Source organism: Erithacus rubecula (assembly GCF_903797595.1).
Source record: "Erithacus rubecula genome assembly, chromosome: 1".
NCBI classification, from domain to species: domain Eukaryota; kingdom Metazoa; phylum Chordata; class Aves; order Passeriformes; family Muscicapidae; genus Erithacus; species Erithacus rubecula.
In genome coordinates, this window is record NC_136658.1 from 76,976,781 (window position 1) to 76,993,202 (window position 16,422).

Sequence of the window (16,422 nt, forward strand, 5' to 3'; positions counted from 1 at the left end):
GTGTTACATTACACCATGATCCAGATTTATATAATGCACTGAGAAGAAATTCTAGACAAACCCCAAAATACAATACCTCCTTGCACACCTTCTCCCTCCACACTTCAATCCAGGATCACGGCCCTAACTCCAGCAAGACAATTCTGCACTATATGAATTCTAGGAAGAGCAGTTCTACATATTAGCCATATTAAAGGTTTTTGTTTCTCCTATAATGTAGGAGAATGACAGGAAATGATCTCTCAGATAGGCAAATATGTATTACAAGGATCACAGCATTATTGTTTTATTGTTTGCACAATGGTAAGTTGAACATATGGACAAACAGTACACATTTAGAACTAGTTTCACAAATTAATACATTATAAGAGTCCAGTGGTTTAACATATTAACTATTAAAAAAAGCAGTAACAAAGGAATACAAACATTACAGTTTTGACTGCAGCCCAATAAAAGTTTAAAAACAGGTCAAAATCAAAATAAACCGTAAGCTTTATTTTTTTGTGACATTAAAAAAAACACATATCCCTTCCTAAGAGACTGCTCACAAAGATGCAATAACATACAAGTACAAAAGTGAAGAATTCTGTGCTCAGTTTCCCTTAATTTTATCAGATTAAGTGACAAACCAAACATTTGTCAAAGAGCAATCACTGCTGAATGCAGACACTTCCAAAACATACAAAATGTTGGTAACACTTTAACAATAAAAAGCAAATGACAAAACCTCTACATGAAATCAACTTGGCTCCAAAGTTTCATGCTCACACATCACTCTGGTATCATTATTTGCGAAGAATCAAATTGATCTATTATTTCCTTCTTAAGATATTTTCCTGGATATTCCTAGTGCACACCAAATTGTAGATGCAGAAACAAGCTATGATATTGTGGTATGTAAGATTCATAAACTACTGCTGCAATAGCCTGAACCTTCAATTTCATTGTTTTCCTCTTCTGTTCTTGAGCAGCAAGTTACTGTACCTTGTTTGAAAGCAGTTGGGCATCTGCTTTCAAGGCAGTGCTGATGAGAAGCTCATGAATCAACTTGGGTTTGTAATACTTAATCTGGGTTTTCATTAGGACAGTGCATCCTATCTCCCTCAAATGCAGGGAAAAGCTCATCTAGCCTGTCAACTCCTGTTTGCACACAGACCTTGTTGCACCCTGAGCTTTCAGCTGAAATCCTGCAGCGCCTTAGTCTTCAGCTCAGGAGAAACATTTTGGGAATATTACCTATCAAATGTCTGTGTCAAAATCTCAGATTCTTCTTCAGAGTTGGTTGCTAAATGGGCCAAGAAAAAGGTTAAAAAAAACCAAAACAAAATCAAAGCAGCTACTAACCACTATCTACCAAACTTAATGAAATAGTAAACATTGTATTTCAGCTGGTTTTAAACAACAAAACACAGAAGCAATGATGACATAGCCTGGGACCCGCTATTTGAAATTCCTAGGAACATCAAGATATGGGGCCACAGGGCAACATGGAGAAACAGAACACACAAGGAAAAGGAGATCTGTCTATGGGGTAAGGTATGCACATCTGTGTTTTATACATATATATATATACACATACATACACACAGATGTGTGCACTGTACTGTATATATTTACATCCATATACACAAAAACACCCTGAAGTAGATTTAAAGGCCATATCCAGGAACAGAAGATATGAACTCTAGTATTTGTACTAGAATATATTTTATCTGTACAAAAAAAACAAATATGCATATATTCATATGGTATAAAGCTTATTAACAAAAAATATTCTGCTACTAACATTAGGTTAAATAGATGATTTTACAAGATTCTTTAATAATAATGCAGTATAGAACATTTCTAAAACTAGGGCCCAAAATAAAAATACATAAACAGGTTTCTATTCACAAGAAAATAGCTGTTCAATATGATTTCACTAGGGAAAAGTAGCAAAATTTTTATAAATCTCCTGGGATGCAATTTAGTTAATGTATCAATCTAGAAAAATAGACTTTTCAGATGAAGAAAGTTGATGCGCTTCCCCCTCCATAAAAGGGGTGCCTATCTTTTCCCTCGCTTGTTTCCAGCTGGAGGTTTCTTCAGCTGAAGAAGTTGCCCTCCTGTCCCAAAGCCTGCAGATGCAGGATTAGACACCCCGAACGTCAGGCCAGCTGATGCTGTGATGCCAGGATTGCTGAAGTTAAACCCAGATGTGGTCGAGCTCCCAAAGCCTTATGGGGGAGGGAAAAATAGTTTAAAATATCAGTTATATCAGGACTGTAAATTTGTTCTCTTTGAAGTTTTTACCACCAGCAACTTTATTACCAGCAGTTGTAATACTTTATACCAACCTGGAGCAACAATGGTAAATCACAATGACGGAGCACTTAGACTTGCCATGGCAACTTAGATAATGCAGCACTAACAGAGACTACTTCAGTGAGTACAAACAATTATATCCTAAATCACAAGTCTATTATACCACTACCCATACAAGAGTAGCACACAAAAGTCCCACTGAAATTGTACAATAGAAGAACCATAATTCCTCAAGTTCTCAGCATGAACATGCAATGCACTCCTAAGGTGGGAAGGAAGGCAGCAGGTACAGGTGGACCATGGACCGACCACTCATTTCACTCACAGCAGAGAAACAGCAAAGCTGGAGTGCTCAGCCTTCTTCCTACAGACTTGGCTACCTTGGCCCACCCTTATAACAATTGTGGCACAGACCACACCCTAAATGTGAGGCAGAAAAGGCTCAAAAAATATTTGCCAGACTGTTTGTATTTAAAAACATCCTTTATGACAAACCAAAAAACCGTGTTGGACACAAAGTTTTGGAAAAACTGCAAGACTGGCTGAGCAAATTGAGCTATTTTAATTCTTCCACCCTCTTCTGAGCATTTAGAGCAGCTGTGAAACAAGATCAGTAGAGAAAAATCTCCTACAGTTTCCAGCAACATTAATACTAACTAATTTCACTTTCTTTAATAAATTTGTATCATTTATGTGTAATCAACTTAGATAATAATTGTAACTATTAGAGAATGCTAGAAATTTCTTAAAAATTACTTATTAAGAAGCAGAACTTTGTAACTTCATTTTTTGTTATCTCAAGAGACCACAAAATAATAAGACACGAGCAAGTTCAGATTCTAACAAAGAGCTTCATACAAGTTGTATATGAAAACCTGCAAACAATTAAGATAAGAAAAATGGGACTAGTTCACAATCAAGAGAGAGTATATTCACAATATGTGTTATTTATATTGCTTCATTAGGTCTCTAGCAGACAGTTGATGCAATCCTTTGGTCACATCAGTACTTCAACTCAATGCCTAAAATATTTTTGGAATACAAAAATAGAAGCCCAGTTAAAGCCCATCAGAATCCTATAGTGGCTCTCACAAGCCTGATGTCTTCTGTTCTCTCACTTCTTTGTGACACTCTTCATTAAGGACTATTTCAAAATATAACATGAAACTTTTCCTCCTGCAATGTCTGGACTTGGGTTACACACATCATCTTGTCAAGAAAATTCATTACCAACATCCCAGTAACTCACAGTCCTACAGTGTGCAGTTGCCTGCAGAGAGCTCATTCTCAGTGTAATGGTTGTGCAGATCTAGTGTGACTAATGATAGTGACAGATAATGCTCATTTGGGTCTTGTCTAAATTTTGTGGGTTAAAATGTCTCTCATCCTAGGATGTAAGGGGTGAAACACATGCAAGCGTTACTCCATTTCCCTGATAACTCTGAATCCCAGCTAAGATGTAGCAGGGGTCTCATGAATGAAAACCATTACCTTTTTACTCCATGTATGTGAGATAACAGGCAAGCATTGCTTCCCATAGAAAACATCAGGAATGCCATTCATAATAAAGCTGCATGTGATGTATAGTGTCAGGAGCTCAGTAAACAGAGTGAAGTATTGATAAATTACCTACACCTTGCTGCTTCTAGATGCAGGGATTGTTTTGAAGTATGCATGGATGGTAGCCTATACTTTGAGCAATATAACAGTAAGAGATGCACAAACTGTGGGATAGAAGACTGAGAACATGGTTGTTAATTTAGATACAACTTTTGAAAAGTAATTGCTGTTGTGTTAGAAGTGACATTAAGGGCAGTCATAAAAGTATAGAAAGGCAGATGTGAAATTCATCTGTATGGTTTTCACCTATCATGGCAGCATAACAAGGCAAAGGTACCAAGTTTTGTTAGAAGCAGATCAAACCCTAAAGCTGAACATTCCAATGAAAAATCTTCAAGATAAAAAAACAACATATATACTGAGATTAATTCCTGTTGCAAGAAAAGACAATCAGTCACAGAATAGCTCAGTTTAGATGGAAAACTCACAGTCTTCAACCCTAGGTACAATGTGATCAACAATGTTCTTGCTGAAACTAGTAATATTTATGCGTGAACAGTGATTTTCAGGAAGTAAATGACAATCTGCCCTTCAAGGACACAGCCTCATCCCCCTGAATGTGATATGATCACACCTCATTCACTGGGCTTGTTCATCTCTCCTTGTCAGACTTCAGTTTGATAAGCCAAAGGTGAGTACACACCTCCCTGTAACTGCATTTTTTTGGTAATTTTAATACTACAGGGAGAAACAGCAGTTCATCAGATAGCAATCCATTCCTGCTTTCATCTCCCACATTGCATTGGATGCTCTAGATAAAAAACTATTTCAAGAACAACTCTGACCAATTTATTATAGCCAAAAGCTGCTCATAGATTAAAGTCTGTTTTTTCAGCAGTATGAGTATATCCAGCCATGATCCCAACTGATTACCTCTTGTTTACTGAGGCTGCAATTCTTCAATAAAAATAAGTTTCCAACAAGAATTTCCAGCTCAGATCTTCAAAGTACATTTAGCATCTGCTATTAAATGAGACTTCTTTTGGAGTCAGCTTCCCACAGTTTTTCTGTGTGTTTCAGAGGCAAGCCTGAGACACTGTTCATTCTCGCAACTGTGTCCATTAAAGAAACTGCAAGAAAACTGAAGCTGCTCTGCTTTTTATGTACTGATGAACACAATAACCATTCCTGGACCAAGTCAAATTTATTACTAGAAGGTGCTCAAAAACTATCAAAAAAGCTCAAAATTTTCTCCTCAAACACACAAACTGAAACTGGGAAGAGCAGTAATACCACTACAAACATTTGCGCATCTTCTAAACCAATTAAACCTGTCCCATAAAAATCAAATACTTGACAGAACCCATTCTGGGATCCATAATTTTAGATTCAAGATAAGATCAAACTGATGGAAAATCTGTGGAAGAGAGTTGGGGCAGCCTGGGCAGCCTAAGCAGCCTGGGACAGTGTGTGCTGGAACACATACTTAGTTAGTGTTCCCAGACATGTTAGCCTGCAAAAATACTTAACTGCTCATATCTAGACCCAAGCAGCAACAACAGTGAATTCCATAACTCATATCTACCCTACTTTCCTTGCTTCTTCAAAGAAATAGATTAAAAAATAAGATGCGACCATTATACTGTAACATAAACCAGAATACGCTTTCAGGATCCCAAAAAGCATATTATTTTGCTTGAAAAAAAAAAAAAAATTAGGATTTTAGGTAAACCATATCTAAGAAACAGAACACAATAAATTTTTAAAAAGTATATATAACCTAGCTAGCCTCAGGTATCATTCAAACCCATTTACACACCCTCAATTACAGAGCATATGCAATCCAGATGCTATATACCATAAGATTTTGGATATAAATGTAAAAGTTAGCATGTTTCTGGGCTACCAAATTTTTAATAGCGGTTTCTATTCCATAATCCCAGTATAGGTAAGGATTTCATGACCACTTGATTTTCTAAGCACAAAATGACAGAAATTACATTTCATTTGTTTTTATTCAGCTGCTTTCTGTAGATGAGGCTCTTTTTGGATAACTGAATCTCTATTTTATTGGGTGCAACTCCCTCATTTTCCAAAGAGACTGATGACATTGACTCTATGAAAAAGTTTGAGGGAAATGGTATCTAAATTACCTCTGCACACCACCAACATAGCTAGACAAACTTGTTATTTACTTCAGCTTGACACTGCCTTAGTGACAGACAACTGATCCATACAAGTAGTTTTTTAATTATATTTTTAATATGTTAAAAATAAATTATTAACTTTGTAATCTGTCACCTTTAAATTATGCATCTTATTTAGTATAGACTCAGGAACAATCGGCTACAAGATAAAAACATAAGCAGTGTAAGCCTTCCAACTGTTTCTCATATTAAGAACTAGTTAAAAGAAGGTTGATGCTTAGATACCAGATACTGTAAAGAGTTCCATAAAGAACTCACTAGGTTGTTAACATTCATGAACATTACACAGCCAACTTAGTGAGTCATTTCAACCTTATAATGCAAAGCTTAAAGTACTTTACAGGCCTAAAAACTCATCACTAGCCAAGGAGAATCCAGAATAAAAATCATAGCACTTTCTAGTAAATACCAGCAAAATGCTCTTTTCTTTTAACAGCAGTTGATCAAACATCAGACATGATCCTCCTTCTGTGTGCCACTGAAAAAAGACTGCAAGATAGACTATAGAAGCTATTTGCTTAGTAATAGCTTAGTAAGCTATTATTCCTATTCAAAAGGTAAACAGAGATGCCAGCTATATTTCAGACTTCTGAGTTAAAGTGCAATGGCATCCATATTTTAATTTTATTACCCCCCAAAAAATGAAACCAAAACAGCTACAGAGTACTGTGTAGTTCAATTGCCACAGGAATGTTTTCAAAGTAGCTAATATAATGGATTATGAATGTATACAGAGATACAATACAAGCAACTTACTATTCAAATACAGTAAGCATTTATATGTTTTTAAGGAAATCTCTGTGCTTCCAGAAAATAATTTTATTTGTAAACATAGTAAGTCAAATGACTAGCATATTTGTCATTAATTTATACACTAACTTCATTCAGTAACTGGTAACAATGCATTCAAGTGACAGCTGCTCTTCTGTGTATGAGGCTGCATCTATCTCCTGTTCCCACTCCTAACTAAACAGACACCATGAAATGGGAAACATTAATGCTCACTCAATACTGTCTACATAGGAGACCTTTAACAGAACCCAAAATCTTATCTGGAAATGTGTCTCTAGCAAGTAAATAATTATGTTCATAGTGATATACACATGAAACTTCAAACAATCAATTTTTTGGAGAGAGCACAGCAGTTTAATTATAAGACTTGCTTTAAGATAAAATTGATGTTTGAATTTAAAACAAACCAACCAACCTGCACTTAGACTTCCCGATGGTTTACTTGTAGTTCCAAACCCAAATGATGATGCTCCCGTGGCACTACTTCCAAAGGCAGAGCTACTTCCAAATCCTAGTAGAATAACAGTAAAGACATACAACAAAAAAAATTACAGACGCAGCAATTAAAGACACATAGGTTTCAGGTGAGCATTCTAAACACAAACATAATTCTAAGCATTATTTGGTAAACAAATACTCATAAGATTATTGCCTGAAGAGGATTTATTCTTGATACAGCATTGTGTTAAGAAAACAGGACAAACTGGAAAGCATTGAGAAAAATACTACCTTCAAAATCCAAAAGTGAGTAATGGAAAAGTTACAAAAGCAGCTGGTGTGAACTATCAGAGTTTAGGAACTTTCTATTAAATTGCTGTTAAACTGGCAGAAAATGGTAACCAAATGAGCTAAAACTAAGAAATTTCAGACACAAGTTACAGGACTTTTATTACAGAAAGTCACAATCTTCATCTACAATTCCAAAAAAAGAATTATGCTTAAAACAGAGTAAGCATTTTCTTCAGTTTACGCCTGGCTTATTTTAGAATCACTCTCCTCCCAGGTTATTAGGGATCAGCTTTATCTAGGAAATTACAAAATAGATTAAATAGAGAATAGAAACAAAATTCACAATATTTAATGTGAAAAATCATCAAAGAAGGGCAGCCATAAATGTATAGCTGTGACAAAATTTAATTCCGTTGATTTTGTAATTGACATTCATAATTTTGTAATAAAATTTTTTAAGGTTTCAAATTGTATTATTAATATGAAGCCACTTTGAAGGGAAAAGTAAATTAATATTTGCAGTTTGAAATAGAGACCAGACAATAGGAACTGTAAGAAAACTATATACTCTGATTTTGGCTGTCTCAGGTTTTCAAAAAGAAAACAGTATTTGTATTTATGTTTGAGGAAATCAAACTCCCATCTTAAGTTTCATGTGTCAGGAAAAATCCTTTTATTTACTGCAAACTGAGCCCTTACCACTCCTATACAGAAATACTGAGATTTTAAAACCAATTGGGACTGAAGGCACTGTCTGGAGCAGTGCTCTCAAGCTTTCTGAGATTTTTGAGTAAAAGGGGTATTAAGGGTAGGCAGTGGCAAGTACCATTTTCATGTAAGACAGTTCATTTAAATGACACACTCTTTTATCCTATCTAGGTTGAAACTCATAACCAACGATCAGGCAAAGTGTCTCTAAATATTTAATGAAGCATAGGATCTATGCTAATAATTTATATACTTAAATGCAAAAGCCTCTGTTTATCACCAACAAAGTACACAGAACATTAATCAAGGAAAGAGAGCAAATTTCCCCAATTAATATGGCACTTCCAGAGCATAAACCAGAGATTGTCCTGTTCAAAAATCCAAATCCCTAAGATTAAAAACCCAAACAAACTTAAGTAATCATTCAGCCAATTTGTTTCCAAGAACACACCTACATGCTATTTTGCAAGTATGTATTTATTCTTCTACATTTGCTTCTATCAGATAGTCTTATGGATTTGTTAAAAGACATTTTGCAAATTAATAATGCAAGCAAATACCTTCCTAGGCAGAGAGCTAGGAAAAAAAAAAGAGAATACAAGTCAGGTTTTTTGGACAAAACTAAAAACAGTTGGAATGTTCATTTATTTACATTGGTAAAATCATTCACCAATCTTTAATCTGCAGCCTTTTCAGGAGAAATGGAAGAATTTTATGGTTTAGTTTTTTTTAACGCATTTAAAACACCACAGGTAAAATTGACAATTTCAAAGTAATTTCATTTTAGCCCATTATTTTCACTTTTTTTCTTGTTTAGGTATACAGATTTTCTTTTATCTACGAACACTTAAAATCTGATGAGAAGGGACACTGGTAGATTTACAGGTATTTTCAAGATGATTATTTAAGGTAAAACTCATGTAATGTTCCGGTTACATCATCTTCCCAATACTGAGTGACAATTATTTTAAATACGTTACAACACTGACTCATATGCCCGGCTCATAGGTAAAATGCAGGAATGGGGGACTGAGGCTGCAGAGAAGGGAGGATTTATGTTTGTGCACGCAAAAAATTATGTTTGTGCTCAGCAGATGTAACAACTTTCTTTGCAGATCTTATAAAAGCTTCAGAAGACATTAGTAACTGTAGGAACCCCGACAGGAAAGTTACCTGCTGATTAGATTCTACTAATCACTTAAATTTTATCTGTAGCTCTAGTGCTGAGAACACATTACATTTAAAATAAAAGTTCTACATCAATTCTAATTTATATTTTGTATCACCTACTTTCACAGTCATGTGTACTCCTGGAATATAGTCCCCACCAACACTACTGATATATTCTGATATATTTTTTCCCCTCACTTTAACATGTTGCTTTTTCAGCTGGGGGAAGAGATTTTTTCCCCACATCAGCACTGAGGTACAGAGTGACTGCTAAAGCAAATAGATTTCAGGATCACAGAACTGCAGTGATTTTTAAACATTTATTCTTATCTTAATACAAGCAGAAATGGGTCCTACAGTAACAGGTGAAAAATTTACACGTTACCTACGGTGTGATCTAATGTTTCAGGTGCCTAACTTTCACATAGATAAAATTCAGTCAAGTTGTAGTTCCAACACACTTGATGTCCTTCCATAGCTTTTAGAGCACAACTTCTCTGATTACCTAATGCTGTTCATCTTAGGGTTTCACTACAATATCTTAGCCCTAGCAACTCCTGCAAGTCAGGATGAAGCCTGGAAAGCACAGACCTGCCAAACTGTAAGGTCTTTCCCTCAAACAGATCATCCTCTTAGTGGAGTTAAAGGTTTGCAAGAGATTCAGCTGTGTGGTATAATAATTCAATGAAAGATTAGAAAAGTTAAAGTGTACCTCCAAGGCTTGAAGAACCTAAGCCACTTGATTGCAAGCCAGTGCCAATACCTGAGCCGAATGGCGTTCCAAAACTAACTCCCAGAGATGGCTGTGGCCCTGGTACAAAAACAAATGAGAACAAACTTGCCTTACTCTTTGATAGTAAAGAGGTCCTTTATTTACTTATTCAAGTATTTGATAATGTGAACATCATTGCTTACAACAAATCCCATTAAGATCCCACATTTTACCTCATCAAAATTTCTCACTTATCTGTCTGCCTCTATACTGACTTGGCAAAAATTTAAGAAAAAAATGATTGTAATAAGGTGAAACTAACCAAAACTAATAACATAAGAACATAATTTAATATTTTTAAAAATTAACCAGTCTCACCTTAAACTTTAAAATGTTAATCAAAACCTTGAGAGAACTCACAGGTAACAACATTTTGCCACCTGCATTAATGGAATCAGAATAAGGGAGAACTTTTAAATTAAAAAATGTAAGAACTGACACTAATATAACTAAAACTGTATTACCTAAAATTAATTTAATAAATAGGATTCTTCAAAACTACTGAAGTATTCCATCCAAATTTAAACAGAACACTAAGATAAAAAACAAGACAATGACTTTATTTTATTAAATTTATTGTTCATTTTTAAGCAAGTCAATTACACAGTAACATGACAATTCATTTTTTTCCACACAAATGATAACTGAGTTCTGTTAAGCTCTGCTACATAACACCATTCAATAAGGTAAATTAGTCAAACCACCTGTTTAAATAACCATTTACAAAAGGCACAGTTCTGTGTACCTTAATGAATTAGATACATTCAAAATTTCAGTTTGTTCCATAATTTAAAAAAGCTGACAGTACTTTCCCTGCATATTCACTTTAAGATGCAGGACTGTCAAAAAACAATTTCAGTCTGCCGAGATTAAGTTTACAGTCTCAGTTCCTTTTTTTACCTTAACCTTGGGGAATAAAGAATCAACTTGCTAGCCCATCACTAACACATTTTAAAATAATTAATTCTGATAAATAATATATTTTGACAGTTTTCACAGTACAATCTTCTATTCCTGTCTTTTTCAAACAGTTTTCAGTGCACTATTTTAAAAGTTTAACCATTAAAGATAAAATACAGTGCCAAACTCTTAATCCACAGACATGTGCACCTCTGCTCAAGATAGCGTTCTCCACCTTTGAAGATACTTGACATCCTATATCTGTTGAAAATTATGATTTATTTAAATATCACTATAAAGTTCAGACAATTTTGACCTTTTCCTAAACCATTATCACATCTGGGCTATTTTCATTCAAAATTTCCTGTTACTAATATTTAGATAGAGTTTTAAAACATGAATATTTCAAGCTCTTAAAATAATTTCGGTATTTGAAGATTTAAATGGAAAATCATTTTGAATCAAGTGAAAGGCACTGTATGTTGAAAAGTAACATCTTTTGCTAGGAACACAAAATTCTTATGTGATCCAAGCTGAATAACATCTGTATACTCCAAGTAGTGTTACAACTAAAGTTTAACGGCAATTAAAGTTGTTAGCCTTCAGTCTCTGCTTAGCAGGGAATAGCTGGAAAACCCAAGCTATTTCTTCCACTTAATAAAAAGTATATCAGATGTTGCAATTACAAATTTCCACAAATTTCAAACTGAAGTTGTTTACATCCAGTTTAAATACTGATATATCTACCTAGCAGCTCTTAAAAAAATAAGAGAAAAAATTAACAATAAAAAAACCAAAACCCCCTACACAAGTCAGTGAGCTAATAAACTAAAAGAATCCAAAAACACATATCCAGTTCCTTCTCAAGTACACAGGTTTCTATCTCAGTAGGAGGCACTGTTAGTGGAAGACCTTATAAACAAAACACTACAGTCCTCCAGGCCAAGCTTTTTATCAAATGCAACATGCTTTTTTTAGAGCCAGTATAAAACATTATACTAAAACACCTCAGATCATATAAAACAGGATCTTATGCCTTAGGCTAACAAACATTTAACTGAGCAACAGCATATGATATTTGTTGATTTTGTACCATAATGTTCTGAAGGTATAATCACTGCTTATAGTTCTTTTAAGTAAACAATCTTCAACAGCAAAAGGCTAGTAAGACTCTTTGATGCCGAGAGTATTAGCAAGAAAAAAATGGCACTTCCGGCTATTACAGGTATGAGACAAATTCTTTATAACAAGTATTTTAACATTTTAACTTGATGTACTTGCCCTGTAGAGCACTTCAGTTTAATGAATAGGACCCATTACAGAGAGCCAGACAGGTCAGACAGATTTCTTACTGATGTTCTGCAATTTTTAAAATTACAGCTGGTCCAAACAGTGAGTAAATTTAGCATCACAATTTAGATCTGATTCTGACAAAGTAATACACTGGTTAATTTTAACCAACATCAATATCAAACTACACAAAATTTTTAAGTGCTAAAAGGATTTCAGTATCCTTTCCCATTAGAACTTGAATCTCACACTGAGTTAAGTCAAAACATAAAGTGTGCTAACAGCTTTGACTAACTTTGTACTTCACCAGCCAGTTAAGGAGAGAATGAGTTTCTTAGGGGGTCATTTTTATGAGAAAAGGTAAGCTTAAAGAAAAGCATTTTTTAAAGGCAATTTAATCTTACCCAAAAAACATCAGTTGCAACCTCATGCATTTACAGGTCTCAGTGCACTAGGCTTTAATTTCCTTTGAAATCTTATAATATGATCCCATTAATAATAACAGGTAGATAATCCACCACCATTTTAACTTCCGTGCTTTTCAAGATTGCTCAGGGAGGGTGCAGATGAGACAGTGTTTAAAACTCTATCTTCTACTGCAGAAAAGCATGACCAGCCTCACTGCTACCAAAAAAACTGTGCTCAGAACCAAAGTGCCAAACTAGGGAGAAAAGTTGTATACAGCCAAAACTTAAGCATAATTTCAGTAATTCTAGCTTTAAAAAAACTGCACAAAAATTGTGCTTTCACGTGCACACCACAGTCCTGATGTCATGATTATCCACACCAGGTTAGTAGTGGAGTGCATTTTTGCTCCCTTTCTTCCATATGGCCAGGACTCACTGGCTTTATTTATTTCAACAGAAGCCAGAAAGGTCTTGGCATACAGAGAGAACACAGGGTGCATATCTACACCCAGGAACTGGGGAAACATTCCCTGATCCCACAGCTTAGATGTAGCTACTAAACTTTTGACTTCTGAAAATAAATGTAAAATAAATCATTATTTATCTTTTCCAGAGAAAGAACAGTAACTAACTTTAACTTAATCTTACTAAATACTTCACCACATAAACATCAAATATTTTTAAAAGAGACTAAACACCCTGATCCCTCAACATATTACATTTTTCATCACAAACTTCATGAAGGCCAGACCAATTTTCTTGTTTAATTTTCATTTTCAAAAACAGCAACAGCAGATCAGTTATTACACAGACATCCCTTATCCCTCCATTTACATAGCCTTTCTTCTCAGAACCTTTTACCATCCCTCATCTATCTCACTCATCAGGATCCAGATCTTGCAAAGAAATACATGTGATTTTAACTTCTAGCAGATAGAATATCCAATTCATAACATAATACAAAACTAAAACATGCAGCATTTGCATTACTATAGCAAATGGCCATCTGAAAATTCAAGCAACGAAAAGGAAACAAACAGGAAGTAGTCCTTAAAGATTCCTGCAAAACTGAAAGAACAGATTCTTCTTCTCCAAAACAAAAAGTGGCAACCTTAATCTGAAACTAGGAAAAAGTCAAGCACTGAAATCAGTAATTTAGGAAAGCTATGAAATTTTCCCATCAAACAAGATTGTAGGACTTCAAGATATCTTTGAAATAGTTTAGGCCTGACTAATTCTACTTTTGATCTAAAGAGAATTCCAAGTATCTTTTTCATTCATCTAACCCTCAAGAGCTTCAAGTATTCTTAAAGTGCCACTCAGAACACCAATCTATTTCTTCAGGTCCTCCAGTGAGTTGCACAGAGGGCAAAAGTATTCCAACTGAATATGTAGTGAAAATATTGTTGTCTACTTCTGTTGGCATGTTTGATATAATGGCTTTGTTCTATCTGCATCATGCTTGTAGCTGGCACAATTTTGGGTTTTGAAATACTCTATCAAAACAGCCACAAAAAAGAGAAACTCTAAACCAACCTTCATGCACTCCCATTTGTTTCTTTCATTAAAGACACTACAAAATATCTCAAGGTATAGAGTCACATTACCTCAGTTGTGTTGGTACAGGCCAATTCTGCAATTTATTTTTTGCCCCCCTCCTCTCTTCATTCCTATTACTAAGAGGATATTCACAAAGTCATACCATAAGTGGCCTAAATTTACTGAAGTTATTAGCAGTTCCCTTGAATCTGGACTAGGAAGCTCAGGAACTTCAAATCCTTCACCTCAATTCATGAAAATGCAGGAATGATTTTAAATGACATGCCAAGTGTATGACTTTCATAAATTACTAATCCTGTAATGACCATGGAGAGTGTTTAAAAAAATAAATTTAAGAAAAGGATGAAGAGTAAATTACTTTGGCAACATTAGGCTGCACAAGCAGTGTGCAGCAATACTATCTGTATTAAAACCTCTGAAGAGTAACAATACATTAACTCATGCTTTCTGTTTAAAACCAAACTCTTTTGAAGATGTCACTTCAACAAAATTTCCATGGATTAACACAGCAACAACAGAAGACTGTGGTCTATGACTGAAATTCTGAAAAGTAGCATTTTAAAAAGATTTTGGGTTCTGCTCTGTTCAAAGTGGCGTGGCATACTTCTCCCTGCTGTTTAGAAAAGCAAGGGCTGGAAGCAATATTGTATTTCTCTTATGAAAAGGCAAGGATAGTCTAATAAGGTGTCAAACTTAACATGGTTGTTGCATACTTCTCTAATTAGCATAATTCAAAACATCACTGCTGTTACAAGACCAGAGAAAGCACTATCACTTTCAGTACACCTATGTGAATTTTAGAAAATTAAAGGTAGAATAAAGCTACCAACACTTTTCATAATTTGCTGACAAAAATATATATCCCTGTTCAAGTAAAATTAAATGGAATTAACCTTATTTCTGCCCCCTGACGGTACAAAAATCCAGTTGTCTGTATTCTGAAATCCCTCTCAGATGGGGTTGGTTAGTATAACAATATTAATTAAGGTGCCTTAAATTATTTCCTTTGCCATATGTATCCATTCTTTATTTGCAGTGGGTCATGAATTTCCTCTGTTTTGGTCTTTCTCTTACTCACAGGCACAGGCAGAACCACTGACCCACTCTACTTTCTCTACTAATTATGCACAATAGCAGAACAGCCAGCAAAATGCTCCAATGTCATACCAACAAAGGAGCTGGCTACAACATAAGCCAGGCATTTGACTTCCTGTTCTAAAGAGATTTGCTTCACTATCCTTCCTGTCCTACAGCCTTTTTCATTTTACAGTTCCAAAGTGCTATGTAAAAATGCATTACTAATTTTACATAAGGAAAAGATAGTATGCATTTAGATATTCTGTCCAATTTAAAATAATTTACTGTAAGGATACAGTTTCTGGAAAGAGGCTATACTACGTGTATTCAGAGGGAAGACTCACATTCCAAGGGGTAAGTTAGAACAATACAGTAAGTATCACTAATACAAGTAAATTCACAAGATTGAGTATCTGTTGTATAATTATTGCTAAGTCTACCCTGCATTTTTCTATTGGCTATGTATGAATAAGTTCGCCCATCACAACGTTTAGATGTTTAGTCTAACACAAAGGAAGACCTCATAGAAAATGTTACATGAATTTACTATTGTGGTAACACTAATAATCTATAACTTGAATGCACTCAGACCTGTAGCAGGCTGTTGCTGCTGAGTAAGTGTTGCAGCCATTGCAACGGCTGCTGCATTTGGTATGTTGCTGAAAGGGGTTGGTCCAGTGGTAACGCGTGGCGCGCTCTGCCACTTCTTAGCTTCTGTTCGTCTTGCCTCAAACACATCCATGGCATCTCCCAGAAAGCTTTTCCTGTAGCCAAGGTATTGGTCTTTGAGCATCTGAAGGGGATGGGAGGAAGCCATTTTAGTTCCATGCATCAGACATAAACCCTTCACTTAATAAGGAAAGAGACACTGAGTTATAAATAACATTTCCTAAAAGGACAAAGAAAAATCCACAAAAAAACAAACCAACAAACACCACCAAAACAA

At 35.1% G+C, this 16,422-nt stretch overlaps 1 protein-coding gene across 5 annotated transcripts in view; it reads right to left on the bottom strand.

Moving 5' to 3' along the window:
* The window catches only part of NUP58 (nucleoporin 58), a 39,729-nt gene that overhangs the window by 3,369 nt on the left and 19,938 nt on the right, over positions 1-16,422 (bottom strand). For 2 of the 5 annotated variants that reach the window (XM_079309299.1, XM_079309298.1), the window contains exons 13-16: positions 16,068-16,269; positions 10,183-10,281; positions 7,279-7,374; positions 262-2,216 (exon numbers count right to left, since the gene is read on the bottom strand). In XM_079309299.1, the coding sequence (XP_079165425.1) occupies positions 2,047-2,216; positions 7,279-7,374; positions 10,183-10,281; positions 16,068-16,269 (567 nt within the window). In that variant the 3' untranslated portion in view covers positions 262-2,046. Of the gene's footprint in view, positions 1-261; positions 2,217-7,278; positions 7,375-10,182; positions 10,282-16,067; positions 16,270-16,422 lie in introns of those variants that run through there. The other 3 variants (XM_079309302.1, XM_079309301.1, XM_079309300.1) reach the window with 2 other exon arrangements.